The sequence below is a fragment of the Cyanistes caeruleus genome, chromosome 5 (genome assembly GCF_971803275.1).
Source record: "Cyanistes caeruleus chromosome 5, bCyaCae1.hap1.1, whole genome shotgun sequence".
Lineage (NCBI taxonomy): Eukaryota > Metazoa > Chordata > Aves > Passeriformes > Paridae > Cyanistes > Cyanistes caeruleus.
In genome coordinates this window covers 38,185,265-38,207,945 of record NC_141705.1, presented here as the reverse complement: position 1 = coordinate 38,207,945, position 22,681 = coordinate 38,185,265, and the positions used below count along the sequence as shown (strand labels likewise).

Here is a 22,681-nt window from a genome sequence, read left to right as displayed (position 1 = left end):
CAGAACCCAACTTTACAAGCAAGAGATGGTAATTTTCCACTTTGACTTCATGACAACATGAGGATGGGTAGCAAACGGAACCCAGTACTTTCAGTATTTACTGATATAAATCAGTAAATACTGAAAGTCTTGGTTTCCATTTGCTAATATTATCTTCTACTATTTGCCGACTCAGTGGTTATCATGCCCTGTATGTAAGTAACCCTTGATCACCTCAGATGAGGTATACACTCACAAGGTAAGCCAGCAGAACCATGAGTGCCAAAATCACAAGACCATTTTTATATTCGAAAGCATGTTCAGGACTCATAGTCCTGCCACTGACACTAACTCACATTATCACTCCATGACCTGCTGAACTTGTTCTGTGTCAGCTGTGAGGTCCCTGTAGAAGTGTTTTTTCCTCACCTTACGTGTGACACATGGCCTCCCTTTTCCCAGTTTTTTTCATGAAACTTTCTTAGTTACCAAACTAAGTTTTGCTGGTACAGAAGTCAGAAGAATGTATATCCTTGGAAACTTTTTTTTTTTTTTTAAACAGCAAGGGGGAGATCAGATGAAAATGTAGATTTTCGGAATGTGAAAAAGTGAACTAACAGAAGAGTCAATGTCTGCCTGGACTAACAACATGCCAGAGGATAAACAAGAAAGAGCCCAGAAAGAAATATTGCTAGAAACCATGAAAACCACTGTATGTCTTTCTCTTTGAATATCAGATGCTCTAGTCAATCCTACACTATAGAGTGCATAGCATCCACATCAGATTGCATTAGTGATTTTGCCATCTTTGAAAAGACTGAAACTATTTACTTATTTACAAAAGCATGGAAATGGCTTGCCCTTCTTTTGAGCCTGTTTTATTTGCTACTTGGAACTCACAAATTAATAAGTTTCACGAGAAATAAAGGCTAAACCACAAGAAAAACAGTTTTCAAAACCAGGGTCTGAAGTTCTTCGTGCTGGGGAAGAACTGTACTCCCCTTACAACGCAGCGACACATCTGACTGTGTCTGGTCTCTACAAGGAGTCATCCTAAATATCTTACACTGCTATGAAAATGCATAAATTTATTTGAGGAAAAGTATAAAAGATTTCCACTAAACGTGTACTCATTTATATAAAGAAATACATGGCACTAAGTCTTTCATTCTTCTATCCATCTTCTAGTTATCCCTAACAAAACATTCCTGGCATTCCCCTACCTCAGAGTACACAGACAATACTGCATGTTTCTTTCTGTTTCTGCCAAAATAAGCAGCTTTGAAGAAGAACAACATTCCCACCAAAATCATCAAAACCCCCCCAGTAGGACTGATGTATTCTTTGCAGCTATTGTCTTCAACATGAAACAGGTATCAATCCATTTTTTTATCCAATTAAAATTTACTAAAATCTCATCTTATTTATGAAAATTAGAGGCTTCCACCCATAATTGAAGTGCAAACATCAATTGTACAGCACAATTACACTGCTAATGAAAACAGGCAAAGGTTTTCACTATGGAGAGGAGACTCTAGACGTAAGAAATATATTTATGTAAGTCTTGTCAGAAATCATCTCTTTACTGCTGTATCAGCTGACTTCCTACAATGTCACATACAACCAGCTTCTAAAGATGCAGGTCAGATCTTAGCCTTAACAACGTGATAATGTTCAGCTTTACACAGCTTCTAACATTCAAAAAAGAGTACTTGCTATAAATTATTGGTCCACATGCCTACTTGACATTTGTCCATGTGTCTGGCTACAATACCATGAAACATCACATTAACTACATTTCAACAAGCAGAAAAATATCGCTGTCACAAAAAGTCTATCAAAGGTATAAAATGTTTTTTAACATCTACTATTTCTTTAAGAACTTCCATTGTAAATAACAAGTTGCTCTGCCATTAGAAACTTCAGCTGACTTTGACAGATTAGTAGGGTTTTGTTCTTCTGACAAGGAAGCAATTAATATTAAAAAACTTGATTCAACTATTACTAACAGATCTACTTATTTATAATTCAAATTTGGGAAAGAAATTAAGAAAAACTTCTGATCATCTCTTCTGTAAGCCAATTTACAGCTAGCACTCCTGAAAACTGACATTAGTCAGAACATCTTTTTTATAAGGAATATATTAGGAAATAAAGACTAGCAAACTGTAATACAGGAATATTCATAATGGCAGCCACTGTGGCAGAAATCTGGGTAAATTATCATTATTCCACAAACTTCTGAGTGCATTCTAACATGTTCCTTACTTTCCACTCCAAGTAAAATGAAAGGTGAAAAAAAGGTAAGGACAAAGTTTTCAGACTTAAAGTCTATTTTCTTCCTCCAATATTCTGATTCATTTCTGATGAACACAATGTTTCCATTTACCAAAACTTCAGCTATGGTTTGGTCATCTCATGAATCATTTAATTCCACCACTTTAAAAGTCAAGTCTTGACTTCTTTGCCTACAATGTTTTCATATTTGACAATGCAGGGAGAAAAAAAAATTATATTATCTGAAAATTTTAACTAAAATATTAATGATCATGTCAAATGCCTAGGTTATAAGCCAAGGCAGGCAGCCGTAGAAGGGAATGACTCATATTGCCTCCTTTGATAAATCTCACAATTCCTGAAGGTACCTAAAGACCACAAGTATCTTTACTTCTCCATTTTGAAAGATGACAATTTCTCATCTGCTATAGCAGGATTTCTCACTGACAAGTGTTGTGGGTCTAGATAACTGCAGAATCCCAGCACCACAATTTCCAGTAACAGGAGGGTGAAAAGCAAGGCAGAGAACAAATACTCAGCTGATACTGTCAGCTAACACAGAGACCAGACAAACTTTTAATTAAAATAGTGGTAACAGTTATCTTTCACCTAAATTATACACTGATCAGCATTCAAAATTTGCATGCACACACAGACCCTCTTTAGTCACATACGGTTTGAACCAACACTGCTGTGGATTCGTTACAAGAAAAGCCCATCTTACTATGCAACATATCTACTGAGAATAAACACCTTTTAACTTCAACATGAAAATGAATCACTCTGCAGCTAGAAATCTGAAATTTATAAATAAAAATAAAAGATTAACAAGAAATAGCCTACCTCAGTAATTTGATGGGAGCATTCTGAAAAAGAAGAATCTCAAATTTTTGTTTCTTTTTTCAGGGACTGTATTTGCCATGTAAGATTCTGTATATAGCCTAAAAAGCAGAATGGGTAACTACAGCTGGATGTTCACAAGAAGAATCTTCCTGAACACTAGTTCCATCTGGACACACAAATCTACAACTTCAGTAAGAAGTCTAGAGTGGAGGTTTTTCTGCAGGTGGCCAATGAAGTAAATTAAAAGTTTAGATTCAAATCCCTGAACATCACTGGTTGTCTAGTCTGGTTTCTAACTTGTGAGCAAGTGCTTCAATATTTAAGATAGCTATTTGCATGGAGGTAGCTTCTGCCAAGAAATTCTCCTCTCACAAGTGCTCAGAACTCTCCATACTGATGGTTCAAAGACAATTGTGTAAAGTCTCTAAATCCTCTGTAAAAAAGCACCACTGTTCCTAATGCTCTGTGAAACAAAGCTCTGGGACATCAGCAACAAGTTTGTAGCTGCCCTGCAATGGTAGTTATGCTACTCAAAAGCTCTGATAAGCAAAGAAACATCTAATACTAATTTATAACCACCTGACATTGGTTATAACCAACTGACACAAAGTACTGCATATTTCGATTTTGCTCACTGCTGCAAATAAAGTTTTTCTAAAAAGGACATGAAAATGCCATTACACTGATTCATGACATGGTACCTGGTATTCTAGGTACTGATAATATAATTTAAAATAAGTGCTAAAAAAATAAAATTGAATCTGCCAGTCTCTGTTCTTCCTCTGGAACAAACTCACTAAAGCTTTATCTCTTTTACAAAATTTCAAATACTTGACTCATTCTTTCTCCACCCTCTTTAAAAAAAAATCATCTTCACCAAGTCACATTTTTTTAAGCTACTTGTGCAGTGACTACATTATAAGAAATTCTCCCCCTCACAAATACCTATGATCTCTGCTTCGAAAACATTCACACTTTTTTTTGTGTTTTGGGTATTACTTGAAAGTTTACAAGAAAATAGGTTACACTTAGCTCAAAAAGTGATGCAAATGAAAAATTTCACATATTCAGGAATCAAATGCCTCCCCTATCATTATTGTTACAATTCAGAAATGATCCTGTTTATTTAAATTGCTAAAAAGCATAGTTATTTTGGGCTCAGACTGGTGTAAGTGACAACAAAATTAAGACAATTATATTGAGTTTCTTCAATATATAAGGAGCTCTAAAATATTCTACGAAGATACCCAAACCTACTAAGTCAAGGAGAAATACAAGTGCACACTTCCCTGGCATACTTTTTAAGTTTTCAACAGCTTTAGAAAAACACTTTTGTTTTTTATTTTTGTATCAAAATGTTCATCTTCTTCATTTGGCAGAAAAGAAATAACACCTTAAGACTACTTGAACATTCACAATAGTGATACATCATCAGCAAACAGTTAAGCATTATATTATCCTTTCCTAAATACACTAAATCATAATTTAGAGACTTGCTAGCTGGGTTAGAACTGACTTCTGGGTTCTTCAAATTGGGCAACAAGGACAAAGAAACATCTGCAAACCTGCAAGAGCAGAAATGCATCTCCCTGAAAATTCTCCCACATATTGTCTCACTTGCCAAGATTATTTTTGCAAAACATGCTATAAGATACAGCACTGGTCAAGCCACATCTCAAATCCTGTGTTTAGTTCTGGGGCCCTCTCTGCACTGAGGTGCTGGAGAGTGTCCAAAGAAGGGCAACAGAACTGGGGAAGGGTCTGGGGCACACATCTGAACATGTGAGGGAGCTGGGGTTGTTTAGCCTGGAGAAAAGGAAGCTCAGGAGAGACCTTATCACCCTTTACAACTCCCTGAAAGGTGAGAGTTGTTTTTTTCTCACACCTAATAAGTGATAGGACAAAAAGGAAATGGCCTCAAGTTGCACCAGAGAAGTTTTAGATTGGATAGTACAATTTATTTTTCTCTGAAAGGGTTGCCAAGCATTGGGAGAGGCTGCCCAGGGAAGTGGTTGAGCCACTGAGCTACGGAGCCAAAAGATCCGTAGATACTCAGCAATATGGTTCAGTGGTGAGCTTGGAAATACTAGGTTAAAGGTTGGACTCTATGATCTTAGAGGTCCTTTCCAACCTTAATGATTTTACTTTTGTCTCTTGGAGAACTCTAATTTCTGTATCTCATTATGTATTCTTAAGTTACATAGGGAATTTTAATCATAATCACATTTTACTGTAATCAACTTCAGCTTTTAGATTTTTAAACCAACTAAACCAGAATCCAGTAGACTATTCAAATCAAGTATCCAATACATCAGAAATATATCTGCAAACAAAAATTACCAGGAAATCTACTTGTGGTAAAAAACTGAATTATAACCTCCACATAAATTCAGTAAGAGGTTTGTCTTAATATTCTTTTATTTGGAAGTTTAATAGGTCAAAAAAGCAACTTCCATCTAAAATTTCAGGTTTTCATTCTTCTATTCAAGTAAAACTATGTACAGCTTTTTTTTCTTCTTTACAGTCTTTTCTTATTGTTTGGTTCTTTTAAAGGGATTTATTAAACTATTTATTTTTCCCTCACCAATAAGCTGTAATGTTATTTCCAATTTCATATTCTTAAAACATACCTCTATTAGGTGCTTTACTTACCTTCATATTGCATTTCTGTGGCAAACAAAAGCAAATTAGGCCTTTAAATGAGCCTGTGAAGAAGAAGCAGTCCTAGTACACAGCAAAATATTTTCAGGTACGCAGTACTCATGGACTTGACCCTTATCTGGGACATGCCAGCACAGTAGAGAGAAGCTGGACTTCTAAAGTGAGAAATTTGCAGGATTCAATTTTAGCAGTTTTGTAACTGCAAAGAAACAGTTCCACACACCCTTTTCTCAGCACGCTGCCAGCTTGAGAAGCTGGTGCTGTACTCTGGACAGTCACTGTCACCCTGCAACACATTTCCACTTTTCTGACATAACTATTTGTGGGTCTGAACAGCCACCTGAATCCAGGATTTGGCCACGTTAAAAAACAAACAGAAAAAAATACTTCTTACTTTATCTTATAATAATCCTCAATATGGTGACTCTGGACCTTGCATCTCGGTATAAAGCAAAGATGTCAGGACAGCAGGAATAAGGGCTTAGGCTGCTACTGAAAGCAAGCAAAATCTCTTATAATGGGCTCAGTGTAGCCTCAGTAAAAATCCTTTCTACAGCCTCTTAAAAATAGCTATAAAATTTAGATTCCATTCTATGATAAAATAAATACTGAAACAATTTTCAAGCCATAACTAGAGAAGCAGAAGTGTTTTATCCAGTGAATCTGAGTTAGGAGTCAAGTCTGTGAATTGTATAGGACAAGGCACATCTGTGATGTTACCTCAATAGATAAATTTACAAAAGAGAAATAATAAAAGAATCATTTAAACACAGTATCAGATAATTAAGAAAAAGCACCATGGAAGTGTTCCTCAGGCATCTACAAGAGATCTTTACAGGCAAGTACTAGCTGAAAGCATCATAAAGCAGTGGGAATCTGTTTAACATAGAATTTAGTGTACTTCATTAGTGAGCAGGATTCCTAAACAAACCTAAATACCTGAAACTGGAAACTGTTTAACAGATTAAATATGGTTTAGTCTTAACAGTAAATAAGCATGAAGTATTTTTAAAAGCTTTCCAGTCCTGGTCTTTTTGAAATTCATAGTGTCCTCCTACATAGACACCATTATTTCTTTATCTGAGACAACATTTTAAAGTGCTACGTGATAAATTTTCATTACAAAGTACTGCAACTTATCTTGAAAGTGATGGACATATATTTCTAGTTTAAAAAACATCAATAGTTCTATAAAAACTAGATCACGAGAGCACATATCAAATGTAGCAGAGTTAATTCTACAAGACTGTTTTCCATCTTCAACTAATGGATCTTCATTAAACTCCCTTATGACTTCCCAAGGCTTGCAAATGAGTGAACCAAAATTATTTTACTGAATATGACGTTAAATTATTCACTTCACAGTACAGAAATGTATTTGCAAATTATACAGATATGTTTGCATGTATTTGGATATCCTTAGTTACCCAAATTATTACAGAACCAGGTAGAAGAAATAAGTAGAGCAAAAATGCAGACATTGAACTAATATAAATGAAACAGTTTCAAAATCTGGTTTTGTTGTACAACACTATCTACAAAATTTCTGCTGTAAACAGACATCTAAAATAACCTGATACTACAAAAGCCAAAAATAATTCAATGGAATGGTCTACAAGAAATGCTATAAATACATCTACAAACCAACTATACCTTCAGGGTGTTCAACCTCTGCAGAAATGTCATGCTGCACTTTTTCAATTACATGAATATACTCCACTTTTCCTCCACAGTACTTCTGTTGAGCAAAGGAAAACATCCTTTCCACTTCACAAAATTACACTAGTATCTTTGTGCATGTGATTTCATTCAATAGCTACACCCTCCAAGCTCTGCTATCATCTGCAGTCTAAAAATAAAATGTACCAGAAGTATTTGGTATATTTTCATCTGATATAAAAGTGGTGTATGAATAAAATGTGTCAAAATATTGTGTGTGTGTGTGTGTGTGTGTGTATGGGGAGATCAATTTGAGTAAGCATTGATAAAATGTTGATAAAGCTACTGAAGTAGTCAACTTTGAATAATCCTAAACATACAACATTCTACTTGCTTTTTTCTAAAACTACTGAAAGAGCAAAACCTGTCTTTTAGCAGTAACTAAGTATGTTAATGGAACACACAGGTTTATTTCAACAGTAATACATGCACCACATATTTGTTTATTAACAAGTTACACTCTGGTATTTATAGAAATACAAAAAAATTTAGGGGTGTATACACATATACACATATATAAAATGTACAGTCAAAGCATTCAAATATGTTTTTGCTATCTTATAAGGATATAAGCAAACAAGGGCTCAATGAGAACAAGTTCTCCTTTTCAAACAAATGTCATATGTTGCCTTAAGAAATGGTGTTGGTGGATTGCAATGCAAATCATAGTATTTTTCCATCTTTTAAAAGAGATTTTGCAGCCCAGGAACAAATACCATTATATTTTCATTGTAAGGGCTACCCTTCTCTATATTTGGACATGTATTTCCATATAGAAACTCTAATTAACAAAAACAGAATTACACAGAACTCTCTGCATGAGCAATTCTGACATACTCTAACACTTTAACATAAGAAGGCCTTTCAAAATGTACTGAAGTATAGAAGAATGAATAAAAACACTATTCACAGAATCATGAAATAGTTATGGTTGGAAGGGATCTTAAGTATCATCTAGTTCCAATGTCCCTGTTCACTGCTGCAGTAAACCTTCCACTACACCACGTTACTCAGAGCCCCATCCAGCGTAGTCTTGAACACCTCCAGGGATGGAAATTTCACAGTCTCTCCAGGCAACTTGTTCCAGTGCCTCACCCAATCCTACAGGTAAGGAATTTCTTCCTAGTATCTAATTTAAACCCAGCTTCCTCCTACTTAAGGCTGTTTGCCTCTTTTCCTATCACATGTCCTCGTAGAAAGTCCCTTCTCACCAGCTTTCATGCAGGCCCCTCTAGGGAAAACAAGGCTTAAGTTAAAGACACTCACTGTTTTTAAAATATGTATATATTTTTACAATTTGTATTTACAATAACCAATTCCTTGAACCACAAATTTTTAAATTTAATAATAATAAAATTATTATAAATAATAAATAATATCCCTCACAAGACAGTTCACATTGTGGAGAAAGTTCTTGAAATGTAATAAACTCTATCTTAGCAACACATTTTTATCTTAGACTCTTGTTTACAAGCCCCTGCACCATTTCTTCATTGCATTAATGCCGCTGGTTCTATCAGAAAAGACAAAGTCTTTTCTCAGAGAATTTCTCAGAGCAATTAAAAGAAGTATCAAGATTCTCAGCAATTTTAAAATGGCAGCAATACACTTTGAAACAACATATATGAGGGGGATTATATTGACAGTAAATATTAAGTTCCAAAGCCTGGGGAGGGAATGAGTAATGGGAATATTTGCTGCATTTGATCACAGTATTCTCAGCCTAAAATTGTTGTACTGCAGCATTCCCAAAGCTCCAGCTGCATTTTGCCTCAAGATGGATCACTTGAACATGACAGACTCCCAAAATTGGTTTTCTATATCATCTTTTAGCCGATGGATATAAAGAGACATTCAAAATCTTAATAATTTGTTTTCTTGGCTGCAAAAGACAAGTATTAGACTGCATGCCTGTTTTTCATCAGATGTCCTACTGGAAAAACACAAGTTCTTAACTTAAATATACAAATAAAACAAAACCTTCCAAACCTCATGTTTTTCCAAGGGAAACTTTTAAGCTACTCTGGAGGTTTCTAATGCTCCCATCTCTTTCTCTAATCAAGAAATGTTTGAAAAAATCACAGACATACAACAATGATTAGACTGAATTACTGGTCCTCTTTAAATCAATTATTTCAAGACAGAGAAAATTACACAAATTAGCAGAATTCTGTTAGTATTCTAGGACAGAAGCACAAATACAAATACTTAAATTTTATCCCACACAGGCACCTGAGAGGGGAATCTTACCTTGATCAAATGGTTTACCCGGACTCCACGTACGAAAATAATCATCCTGGAGGGGGAGAAACAGCCAAAATTTAGTAAAACATAAGGAATCCATGAAAAGCTCACAGTATCATAAAAGACAGAAGAAGCATACCAACCTCTACTTCCTAGAAAACGCAGGCAGCAAAATAAAATAAAAAAAGGAGAGAAAAAGATTACAGTTATCATGATGGGACAAATTACTTATACAGAATAAAACAGTGTAATTCAGAGGCCATTTGCATCACTCATCAAGTAAAAATGCCACTCAAAAATGTTACTTACACATTTTAATGTGTAATGTAAAAATGTAAAATAGAAAATGTCTTACAGTACTCACATAGGTAATGTTTCTAACATTGTTTTTAAATGTTATGACAGTTTTCCTGTACTTTAACTTCAAAGGTATTGAAAAACTTGATTATATTTTCAATGAATGATTTTTCAAAATTAAAGCTTCAAAATCATAATCAATAAAATACAGCTATTTTAAACAATATGTGAATTTTAATAAAATAATTTGCTATGTAGCTTTAACTGCATCAGTAAGATCTTTCATTTAATCAGTCTAATTAGATCTATTTTCTACAAATCATCATTATAAACATAAAATATCTTCCTAATTATGTCATCAGCTATATTAGGCTTCAATTTCAAGACGGAAAAGCTTGAATTAAATAAATGGCTTTCAAGATTATGAGAAATTTGATAATAAATTACAAATTATTGGCTGAGACAATAGATCAATCTGCATATCTCAGATTACAGGTGTCATAGAAAAATGGCCAGAATTATTTATTATGTCTTAATCCAGCTAACTATTCTCTAGAAAAAAATATTTAAAAGACTGTACCAAACATTTTAAACTCTGTATAAATTAAACTTAACAAAACACAGTGGGTATACTGTCAAATCCAGCAGTTCCATCCCACTTGATAAAAGATCACTGCAGTAATCTATACCAATTTTAACTACTGAGAAAATGTAAATCTCATACAGTTGTCAAAGCCAGACAGTAAGAAGTTAAAAATGATCAAGCATCAAACATGGCTTTGCAAGTACAGAACACTTGTTGGGTTTTTACCCCAAAAGAAAAGGATAAAAAAAAGTAGTTGCAGCCTAAACTGTATTTGACTGATTATGTTTTATTAGCAAAAATGTTGTTACAAAAATTTGTGCTTCCAAAGAGAAAGACAGAAATTAGCAGACTGTAAAAGTACAAAATAGAACTGTATTTCTGTACAAATTCTTAACCATTCCTTTACTCTGGTGCTGAACAGATTAACAATCTACAAATCACTTTACCTGATTTGCCTTTTTAATTACTATATTTTTAAAGTAATAAAATACACACAGGTGTATCTTTTTTAATCACACACGAAGTAAGCAAGAATTACAACTATGATAGTATTTTTCATATATTCCTCCTAATAGTCACTATGATGTTATTCCTTCAGGGGTGTTCTGAACAGGTTTAAACCAGCTGTAAGGCAATGCTGTTCCAGGAGTCACACCACAGAGGCAAAACTTAAAATTCTTGAAAAAACATCAAAGTGATAGATTTTCTTTCCATGTCTACTAAATCAGCAATGTTCATCCACAGTGAGCCCATGCAGAAAATTGGGTTGTTATTAAAATGGTGAAAAATTAGAATATCTAGAACATAAAGCTATTAGAACAAAAGAGAAGTCATCCTGAGCGAGACAAATATCCACTCCAAGGCAAAGCATCCTGCATTTTGCTTAAGGAACAATGTACAAGTGGGGCTTGTATAAATTACATGTTCTCAAGTTGGCCTCAAACCATCCAGAAGATAAATCAATTCTTGTTCATCTCTATAATGCAGACAACTTCACAGATCCTGAATATAATATCCCTCAGGCATTGCTAGAATTCTTGCTGACTTACTTCTGTCTACAAAGCAACTCCATACCTTTCTTGTTACCCTTCTGTGAATCTTTTCCAAGTCTGTTTTCTTGGCAAATAGAATTGTGCAGAGCATTCAAGACGAGCAGCATTATGGATCTATACACAACACAGCGTTTTTTTGCTCTGTATTCTCCCCAATATGCCTACCCCTCTATTGTCTTTGTAGGTTGTGTCTGGTTTTGCTCTTTTTAATTGTATATGACTTGAATAGTTTGCATAAAATTTTCTATCTTAGATACAAAATATAAATACCCATAAACCATATATAGCTATACTGATTTTCCCTAAAGAATTCATCTTTCCCATCAGCTGCTACTTAAATAAAATCCACTGTTGGGTATGTTCAATAAAACCCCTATGTGCCTCTACAAACAATTAAAATTGTTAATCAGTTGTCAGATTAAGTAAAGAAATTGTTTCAATAAATTATAGCTTCACAATTTTACAAATATTCCTGAAGCTGTTTAACCTTCTGCATAAGAACCTGGCTTCCTCTTACATTCAGACCTTTCCTGATCTTCAGTCAGTAAGTTTGATTATAATAATGTTCAATATCCTCTACAGAATGTAATCAAGATCATTATACAACGTACAAAGCCTCATTTTGTAATTTTAACATAAAAACAGAATGAAGGAATACACATTTTACAGTGAAGGCTGGATAGCATCACAGCATCCCTAGGTAAAGTATCCTTTAACAATCTATAAATGCAAAAGTCAATGTCTCAGGATCTCAGGACAGAGCCTGTCTCCTGAATTTCCTTGCCTTTGTCCTGAGCATGTTAAAGGACGAGTTGAAAAAGTACACAGAATAAAGTCCCAGATTTGTAACAGTAACCATACCAGTTTTCCAATGTTTTCCAGCTAAAGATATTCATACATTTTAAACAGAAAATTCATCCCTACTGCTCTACTTGAAACTATGTGAAATGTCAGGATTTCTTTCAAGTGTCTCTTTGAAAGACACAAAGCACTTCTAATAGCCATGGATTTCAATGAGTTTAATATCCATGCCTTAAAATTATGCATGTTTAAGCATTACATCCATTCAGGGTCATAGTGATGAAGTGTTTCTAAGAACTTAAGCTCATGCTACAATTAAATATGCACTTTGAGACTAATATTTTCATGGGGTTTTTTTCCTGAAAAGGTCTTACTACTACAAAAAAAATCTATGTTGTCTGAAAATCTGACAACCCTACAAAAAGAACCAGAACAGCAGCCTGATCAGCAAAGATATTAAAAAATAGGAAAAAAATATATTCTGCCTTGAACATTTTTATTGCTTCTTTCTGGCCTTCAATATTCTTCCATATGTATTCTCACATTGTTAAAAAGGAGTTATTATGTAAGTTTTTAAAAAATACACATTTAAATATGGTGAGAAACAAAAAAGCTCCATGAAAAAAAAAATAATCAAACAAAAAGCCTAACCCATACATGGCAATGTAGCTAGAATGCAGCAGAAGTTTTCACCTTTAAATAGACACAGAGCCACTGCTCTTCTTACTGTTCTTACTGCTTTTCTTTCCAGTGTAGCACATTTGCTACATTATTTAACCAATCCCTCCTCTGCAACATTTTCTGTAGATGCTGCCATCACTTGAACAGAAATTTGTATTCTAAAGAACACAGTAATACATGGTTGATAAGTGACTCAGAGAACAGCAGGTGTCTACGGGCAAGGAAGGATGTTTCCTCACAAATATTTTCAGACCAAGGTTGACCTGAAAAACTGGATAAAGAAAACTCATCCCTTGTTTTGTATCCTAAATAAAAGCTAATATATTAAAATAAAAGCTGATTTGTAACAGAGAATCCATTAAAACTGAAGCAGTTTTCTAAACTTATAATTATCTTTATATTTTATTGAAAAACAATTTCACCGCTGCAGCACAGGGATACTGTTATTTATGTGACTTTCAAACTACCAGCTTTAGAAGAAGTCTAATTGTCAACTGCACAATGTCAGACTTCATTTATAATAACTTTACAAGAAACAATACTTTCTAACAGTTAGCAAAGCAGGAAAGACAAGATTTCCTGAACACTGTTCAACACTGTTCAACAGTGTTCAACAGCAAACTTAATTCTGCCTATACAAAATTCCACTCAGATTTTATATGACTTACCATAATGCAAAAAATACATTTTACTGCTGGCCTCACTCTTGCTATAGAGGGGTTGGTTTGTTTTTAACAAAGAAGAGTTACATACTTCAGTATGTAGAAGGATATGGAATTGCATTTGATAATTTTAGAAGCAAAGGTTTTTCTGGCTGCACATGCTCCCTAAAAACTTAAAACCTACAGTATTTGATTCAGATTTTTTCCTCACTGCCATTAGCTGCTTTCCTATTGAGTATTTCACTCTTTATAATTTCAAGGAGTTCTCAATGGGCTTTCCATTGCAATTCTTCTCTCTGCATCTCAAGTACACACATCTGCTTCTCATCTGATACGAAAGCTCTTTACCTCTTTTAGGCTAGGTCTTTGCTATTTGGTAGCTATGCTATTTTCAGACTCCACTTCAACAAGCCAACTCAGTTCAGCCAACTGTCCCACATCGCAGCTCTCCTCTTGTCTCAAGCTCACTTCTGCAGAAAACTTGAGCTCATCAAGTATCTCTTCTGCCCCAAACCTCCCCAGAGTCTAACATATATTTGTATCCCATGTCTCACTGAAAGAGCTGGGGTAGGGTTGTTAACTGATACTTCTGCACCAACCTCTTTCCAGTGCTGGAAAAAGAAAGCACAAAATGTGTGCAGAAATGTTTATTCTGCTTGTATTTTGCTCCAAGACCTCCAGTCTAATGTCAGTAAGACTGTGATTATCCTACAAAGCCTTAAATTGCTGGTCACATGGAGAACTGTTACAGGAATAAAAGGATGAGACAACAAAAACGCTGCCATCATATGAAAAATCCACTAGTCCTAAATAACTGTAGTTTCCTTAAATAAGAGAGGGCCTCAGACAACGAACACAGAGTAACTAACACACACACATCTAATGAGAGCACTATCCCAAAACATAAACCATAACTGAGGAACCGAAAGTTGCACCAGGAAAACACATTATGTTTATGTACTGGAAAATTCCTCAACCTGAAACCTGAACCAGTCTGGAATTCTCATCCAGGATGCAGACATGCTGTTCAGCAGCATGTGGATACTCACTTGCCTATCAGATGCTGGTTTTCATCTTTGCTGACGTGCAGAGACATCTGATCTATGTGAGCCGTGTGAGCACTCTGCTGTACAAATGAGGAGTGTTAGCTTAGCTAAATGCAGGATAGTGCACACATGAGAATATGGCAGTTACTACACTCCCCAGAACCCTATTAACTATCACAGCATCTCACATATCTCAGAACATCTGTGAAGGCAAGAAGCCAGGATGAACCATGTGCTCCTTAGAACATTTTTCGCTAATTGTCCCAGGTGCATTCAATAGGTTGTGCTTGATCTGTCAGACCTTATGTGATATCATATAGCTACAGGTCCGCAGTAGAGGTAGGAACAGAACTAGTTCCAGGAGGGCAGGAACTGCTGTATCTAGCACATCTTTTTGGCTCAATACTTTCTTCTCAACAGGATCTCCTTTTTCTCACCAGCTGAAATACCATAAAGCCACATTTAATAACTGCACAGAGCAGGAACCCTTCTGAATCAGTTTAAAAAAAAAATCACATTTATTACACTTAGGAAATTAGAAGAAAACAAGTCCAGAAGATATTTACAGGCTAGAAAAATGGTGACTTCTGCAAGCTTTGACTGCAGATTAAGTCTCCTATTAAAAACAATCAGTTTAGCCAAAAACACCAGGAGTTCTGTGCTAAAAGAGCTCAGATACAGATAAAGGCAGTGGCCCTTCACATCAGTACTTCTGAGAATCAAGGAGTCAAGATAACAATCAGTTTAGTAGCTCAAAGAACCAACATGAGAAAAACACTAAAATAATGAACCACCCCAGAGGTGATATAAGCATTGTTCCTCTGGCAGATAAAGACATGATCACCTGCAGGCAAGACAGACCCTTGCTGCAGAACTGCTCTGCCGCTTGTCTGGCACCCAGCCTCCATGAGCGGGGTGCAGCCTGACAGGTGAAAGGACACTGGCTTGCTGTTCAGTGCCAGCCTGCAGGGAGGCTGATGTCAGCTTCCTCCACAGCTCCAGCTTCAGTGCCACCCCTGAGGCCTGTATTCATGGGGCTGGCAAAGCACAATTAGAATCAATAGCTGCTTCCAGTGACTCTGGCACTCAGCTCCAAGCATTTAATGTTCATCCCGCTGCCTTCCTTTGCCTCGTGTTTCTAGTACCATTGATGAAGCTGGGCTAGGAGCCACCACTTTTCAGCCCTCTCTGTTGCACAGCTCCCATTCAGTAAGATTTCTGTGGATGCTATTTTGTACAAGCAGAGTTACTAACAGCAAGTTTGAATAGCACAGTATTTGAAATCACTTGTCAACAAAAATACCAAAATGCTCACTAAAGCATATATTCAGAAATATGAAGAAAATAATGAAAAACATTTTGAAAATAAAGGAATTAATATCAAAGCACAAACATTGTAACCTTCTAAGCTTATAGTAAAATTTAAAACATTGTTTCTTTAAAAGTGCACCTCATATTTCTCATCATGAATAAAAGAAATAATGAACCATCTTTTCACTACAAATTCAGAAAGTTCTGGTCATTTCCTCCTATTATACTTTCAAGATTCAACTTGTGAAGTTTTGCTAGACAAGAGGAGGGGGAAAAAATGAGAATAGATTATATAGATGAGGTAAAAGACTATCTGTGGGACTTTCAAATGCCTGCTCAGGCATTTCATACGCCTGTTGCTGTTCCATTTCCTCAGGTGTCACTTCACTAATGCACCAGCAGCCCAAGGCAACAAGAGTAAAAATTACTCCCTGATCCTCTGCATACAGTTCCACAGAGAGCCAAGCACCAGACCACGCAGGGAGCTCAGATCACCTGTCTGGGGCTGAAAGGAATTTACCTAAGTATGTTGAAAAAGAATGACAATATGATTGTGAGGCTATGGTTTGTGTCTATTAAAAAAAAAAAAAAGGATGAACTGTATAAAGGAGATCTCTGGAAATTAGAATAAACAGCTAACATCTTAAAAAACAGAAGCTAAGAAAGAAATATTCAGTGCAGAGACACACCAAAGGTGCTTTACCAACCAGAGAGCCTTGTACAATGAAGTAGCAGTTTTGTGCACAAGGAGACAATGGAGGGTGTGCTGCACCTTCTGTATCAAATGCTGCACTATTCCACATAGTGGAAATGACAGGAGCTCACATAATTCAGCTTTTCAAACTCTTCTCTCTCCCTCCCCCCACCTTTTTTGTATAATGCAGCAATAAAAACTTGCATCATATTCAGACAAAAGTACTGTAAGATGTGAAGGACACACACAGGGCACAAGGACACTAACAGTCTGGGCTTTAAAGGTCTATTAAATGTCTAAGAAAGGATTTGTAAAGGCCTTGGCTCTTACACAGTTTTTGGGAAACATTTTTCAACCATATCTGACCACAGCAACAGAAGGAAAAAAGTGCTACTCATAAATTTTCATTCAGGAAGGTGAAAATTTGTCTTTTTAGCATGTCAGGAATAAAAACCAGGTATCACTTACAAAACAGACACTACACCACTGTTGACATTGTTTTTGTTTGTTTATTTTTCAGCCTAGAGAAAATCAATGACAAAGATAATCATGAGATCTACCATATCATGCCAGTTGCATGGACAGAATTTTGGTATGTTTCTCCCAGCAGAAGAGAAAAAAAGCCTCTCATACTAATGCTCAGAACAATGTTCTAGTCTACCTCTCATTGCCATGGAGACAAAGAACACCCTAGAGTGTGAAAACAGTCCAAAATGGAAGAAATTTAGGAATACAAAATATGAGAGAGGAATTAGAGTGTTATTGTCATTACAAAGCAAATGAGAACAGATGTGTCAAGAGAAAATGGGATGGAAGGAAAAACACACGTACACAACATGCTTGTGACTTAACAGAGGGGAAGTACTTAAAATTACTGGTCACAGTTCAAGAGGGCTGCACAGATATTAAGAAAATAATTGCTATCTAAAATTAAGGAATTTAAATAAGATGTCATGCAGTTTAATGTCAACAAGAGAACAAGTATATAGACAAGAGAAAATAAGGTTGGTAAGAAAAAAAACCTATTAACTCAGTATCCCTTTTGAATGCAAGTATACAGAGAAATTCCCACACTTTTTGCCAACATTAGAAAATTACAAATTTAGCAAACTGAAGAACAAGACAGAAGAAGCACATACAGATTTCAGGATGATAGATGATTTAGTACAGTAGTGGCATCATCATGTGATTTGGGCAAATACATACTTCAGCAAGCAATGTATTTCTGAATTGGGCAGAATTATTAGATACATTTGGAAAAGATCAGCTGTCTGAATGAAAAAAAACAGTTACTATACAGATGAAAAGAATTTCACTGGCATATCTTTGTTTGTTTAAACAAATGAACCAAGTCCAGGTTAATTTTGTAGAAAAATATTTGCAAACCAAATGTCCCATGTGCTTAAGAAGAAATTTAGGCTTTAGCTTATCTCCTTAAGATATGTACTTCACAGCTACAACTTCTTTTCAAAATCATTCCAGTCTTTGTAGGAAGAAATTTTAAGATTTGTCCTCATTCAACCTATATTTAAAGTGAAATATAAGTCTAAAATTTACAATATTGCTATATTACTTACCTATTCTGAACTTTGTCTAATTAGACACTTAATTTCCAAGAAAAGCTCTGTTTATATTAGTGGAGATTAATATAACACCACAGTATTTCTCAGATAAATCAAGAGAGGCTGCTGTCTCAAGGAGCTGTCTAATGTTCCAATATTTCAAATACTAGTTCTAGCATGTCCACAATTTAACTGTTTTTTCCTCATTCCTTAAGAGACACCTGACTTGTGACATTTTTATTACTGTATCTGCTAATAATAAATTGCAAAAATGTTGACAACACTGTACAGTCCAATTATTTCCCTCCCTTGACAAAAGCTATGCTAAGGTAAGGCAAGAAAGTTGCAACAGTTTCAAGTAAAATGCATGATGGTGATACCAAGTGGATAAATAATACAAGAAGCTTAGGCTGAATCCTACTGTTAGTGAAGTTCAAGAATCCCAAATAAAAGTAAAGTAATTTTAAAGAAATAACTGATGCTTTGTTTCGAGCTGCTATGCCTGTGTTAAAGTGAGTTAAGGTTGTTTTGATCTCTTAACCATTTGTGGTGAAAAACATGTAAGAAATTCCCACATGAAGTAAATCCTAGGTAGTTAACATGCATTAGAAGTATTTTAATATATATTAACTTTCCTAAAATACCAAGAAAATCAGGATACGTTACAGAGAAACACTGAGTTAAAATACCCTCCTTACCATCTACAGAAACCATAAAAGTTGAGGAATTGTGGCCTTCCGCTGTCTCTCAAACTGCAGCTGTAGGCTTACTGACTGCAGGAGCAGCAGCAGCAAGAAAGGGTTCAGAGTGGTTCAGCTTCCCTATTAATAGTCCCAGATACAGCAAGACATCTGTGTATGGGACACAATTGCTTTGCCCTCCTGAGCCTTCATTTTTCAGAAGCTGATCTAGCCCTAGTTTTAGTCCAGAAGTTTGGGAATAGTTCTAACCAAGCTTCTCAAAGTCAGCTCCTACAGTGCTCTTCTCTTAGGCATGTAAATTTACCAGGTATCATCTGCTTATTTACACATATCTTACCTCAGCAAGCAAGGAAAAGAAAATGAGGGTTCCTCTATCTCCTAAACACAAGTAGAGATACTACCCTTAATGTCATCCTTAACATCTTTATTGAGCAGAGGTGACAATATGTGCAAACCCACACTTTGGCACCGTCTGTTTTTTATGACTGTTTTTAATCACTAAATGTTATCTGTCAAATCTGCTGCATCAGAATAGTCTTCTTCAGGGAAATTACTGAAGAATGACTCTCCTCCAAAATGGCTATCTTCCATTGGTTCCAAAGGAAATAAAGCCATTAGCTGTTTTTCTTAAGAGCAAACACTGGCTTCATTTTCGTTGTGAATAACAGCAGCTATTCAGAAAAAAAAACCTTTTTTTTTTTTTTTGCAGGGCTCCATAAGACAACATTATTTCTCAGACCCTAAAGCAGTAACTTTTACTGATGAAGCCTAAAGAATAAATAAAAGCATTAAAAAGATCAGGAAAGGATCTACAGGGTTTTAAGTACAAGTGGAAATTTAGAAATACAGGCATTATTCTTTTAATAAATTCACACAGGATAATGAACAAGTATGTCACCAAGCGCTAAATTTCTTGAAGGAATTATTCTTACATGCAACCTAAATTTATCTCAGAGTAATGGACTCATTTCTTGTAGATCTTAGTGGCTGCATTATTCTGAAATATGTTTTCATATGCACTGTAATATGAAGTTCCTGCTTTATACGAAAACCTCCAATCAACCTCAGCATGATGTGCTGTAAGATGTCCTGCAATACATCCTGTAGAGAAGAGCAAACCAAAGATCAAGAAGCAGCCCATTCCTAAATGGTTTCCAGAACATTTGTATAGATCCTCTGATAGCAGACATCCTGAACGTGAAACAGGACAGGACAAAGTTCTATGGTAAGAAATATCAGCAAAGACCAAGCACAAGTAAAGAAAGTCTCATTATCTGCGTTTGGAACAGATGAAGGAAAAACTACCCTAAATTTAGAAACTTTTGAAAGAAAAAAAAGTCTATTTGCTGGTATCCCTGCTGGTGCAGAAATATTTTCAGACAAGATAAATAAATGTTTGAATGCTAACTCCCTTTCACTGATTCAATTAAAGGACTAGTTTACCCACATCAAAATTAAAAAGTTATGTTTATCAGAATGTCTAGATCTTAACTGCAAACTGCCAATACCAAATATCTTTGAACTGTTACAACAAAATACCATGACAAAGACAATTATTTAACAAAGAAATTGTATCATGCTACTTTCACAGCCTTACTGCGCCCCTAGCATCATCCTCCTTTTCCATCTACAAGAGCATTCTGTTATCTCAGTCCCTCAGGTCTTATGTCAGGTTATTATGGACTTTAATCTCAAACCTAGCAGATTCAGACCTTGCCAGGATGAGTGACAAAGGATAATCCCAGTGGCTGCAGGAAACCCTGCTGATGCTTCAGTACGTGACACACCAAGTCTATGCGGAACCCACAGAGGAGCAGTGTACTAGAAAGGACTATGCTGTTGGAAGTATTTTTACTTCTGAGGAGCTTAACACTGAAGACTTGACTACTTTACTAGGAGTAAATTCTTAGCAGTTGCAATTACAACTGACACAACTCCTCACACATGCACGCACATGCACCCCCCTGAAAAGGAAGATTAGCCTTTTTGGTATCCAATTAGGAAATTGCATTCTGCATTCTTGAGTTTGCCCTCTGCTTCAAGCACAGTGAGAGTCTTCAATTTGCCTTAAAATAGAATTATATTGCTGAGCACTAAAAATCTGCTGCATCCTGCCCCAGAATGAGATTAATTTCAATGTTGCCAAATGTTCATCATTTGTACAACATACAGTGCAATTTATTTGGGGATCTTTCCAAATAGAAGGCAATTTGTGAACTTCAGCCTCTTCCAAATCTTTCCTTCACTCTTAGCTTCTGGTTAAGCCCTGATGCAGTGCTCTGTATTAAGGATGACAAAACACAGAACTCTCTACTCTTTCTCACAAAAAGTTATTGTCTTTTCCGTTCAGAAATTTTCTGCAGTACTTTAATAAGACTTATTATTGTTAAAAGCCTAAACCGAGCTAAAATGATAGAAGAACAAATTAAATGTTCTTTTTATAATATCTCTAAACCCCAGTCTACATTCTTGTAAGAAATTCCATAGCCTTATGCTGCCAAAAAAAAAAAAAAAAATCACTGAAAACCACCTCACCTCATTTTCCATTTTACTGTACCTAGTTCCTAAGCCTATATTTCAGGAACATTTCCCCACAGACTTGACCCAAAATCCACATATGCCTATTAAGGTTTTCCCAAATATTTTTCTCACCTTAGGAGCAGGCTGCACCATTATTTTAATCACTAGAAGAATTAAAAAAAGGTCACACTTAAATTATGCAGAAAAGGAGACTCTGACATACAACTAAACACAATGATTTGTTGAGCATATCCAGCCTGCCTGTTGTTGAGTTTTTCACACTATCCTAAACTCTAACACAAAACATAATTACTCATCTTTTACTAGCTGGAAGAGGGTGGAATTACTTGCCACTACTTGTTGTTTACACAGAGGATCTGTATTCAGAGTTTACTTCGTAAGGAAATACAAAGTAGCATAACCTGCCTTATTAAATTATGCTTCTATCACTCCTTAAACACATTCTCTTCTTTCCTTATTACAGTGATGTTGCTATAGAAATTAAGTATTTTTCTAAACACAGTTCATTAAATATGGCACGTCAAATTCAGCAAGGTACTCTATGTGTCTGCCAGTAGCTTTCCTGTCCAAGTGAAGTTTGGCACAGAGGAGACTGATCTAGTAAAAAACAGCTGAGACCTCCCATTTCCACATAGGGAAACAAGGTAACAAAGAAAATATCATGGATAACTATTCTGTTAATTTAATTCCATGCTGATTCTAAAAAAGTACACTATATAAGTGGAAGGAGAATCAGACTTTCAGTCTGCATGTCCTCTTTGCCTGACATTTCCTCGAAATGTTGATGTTAATATTTCATTCCAGCTTGTTGTGTAAAGAGCACGGGTTTTGCAGCTATCAAGTAGATTGAAAGGGTACAGCAACTAAAACCAGAAACACTTTAGTTGTAAAAGCAGCTATATTTACAGAGAACAACAGCTCAATGCAGCAGATACAGTGCTAATGACAATTTAGAAAATTGTCTGATCCACCATAAAACTGATCTCTAAAATACTGCACGTATCATTGCCTTCCTCTGTCATGT

The 22,681-nt window shown here is 35.6% G+C and overlaps 1 protein-coding gene across 7 annotated transcripts in view; it reads right to left on the bottom strand.

The window, feature by feature from the left end:
• SPOCK3 (SPARC (osteonectin), cwcv and kazal like domains proteoglycan 3) overlaps nucleotides 1-22,681 on the bottom strand; it is a 428,772-nt gene that overhangs the window by 93,206 nt on the left and 312,885 nt on the right. For all 7 annotated transcript variants that reach the window (XM_086890368.1, XM_086890373.1, XM_086890370.1 and 4 more), the window contains one exon: nucleotides 9,730-9,775. In XM_086890368.1, coding sequence (XP_086746494.1) covers nucleotides 9,730-9,775 — 46 coding nt within the window. The remainder of the gene's footprint in view (nucleotides 1-9,729; nucleotides 9,776-22,681) is intronic.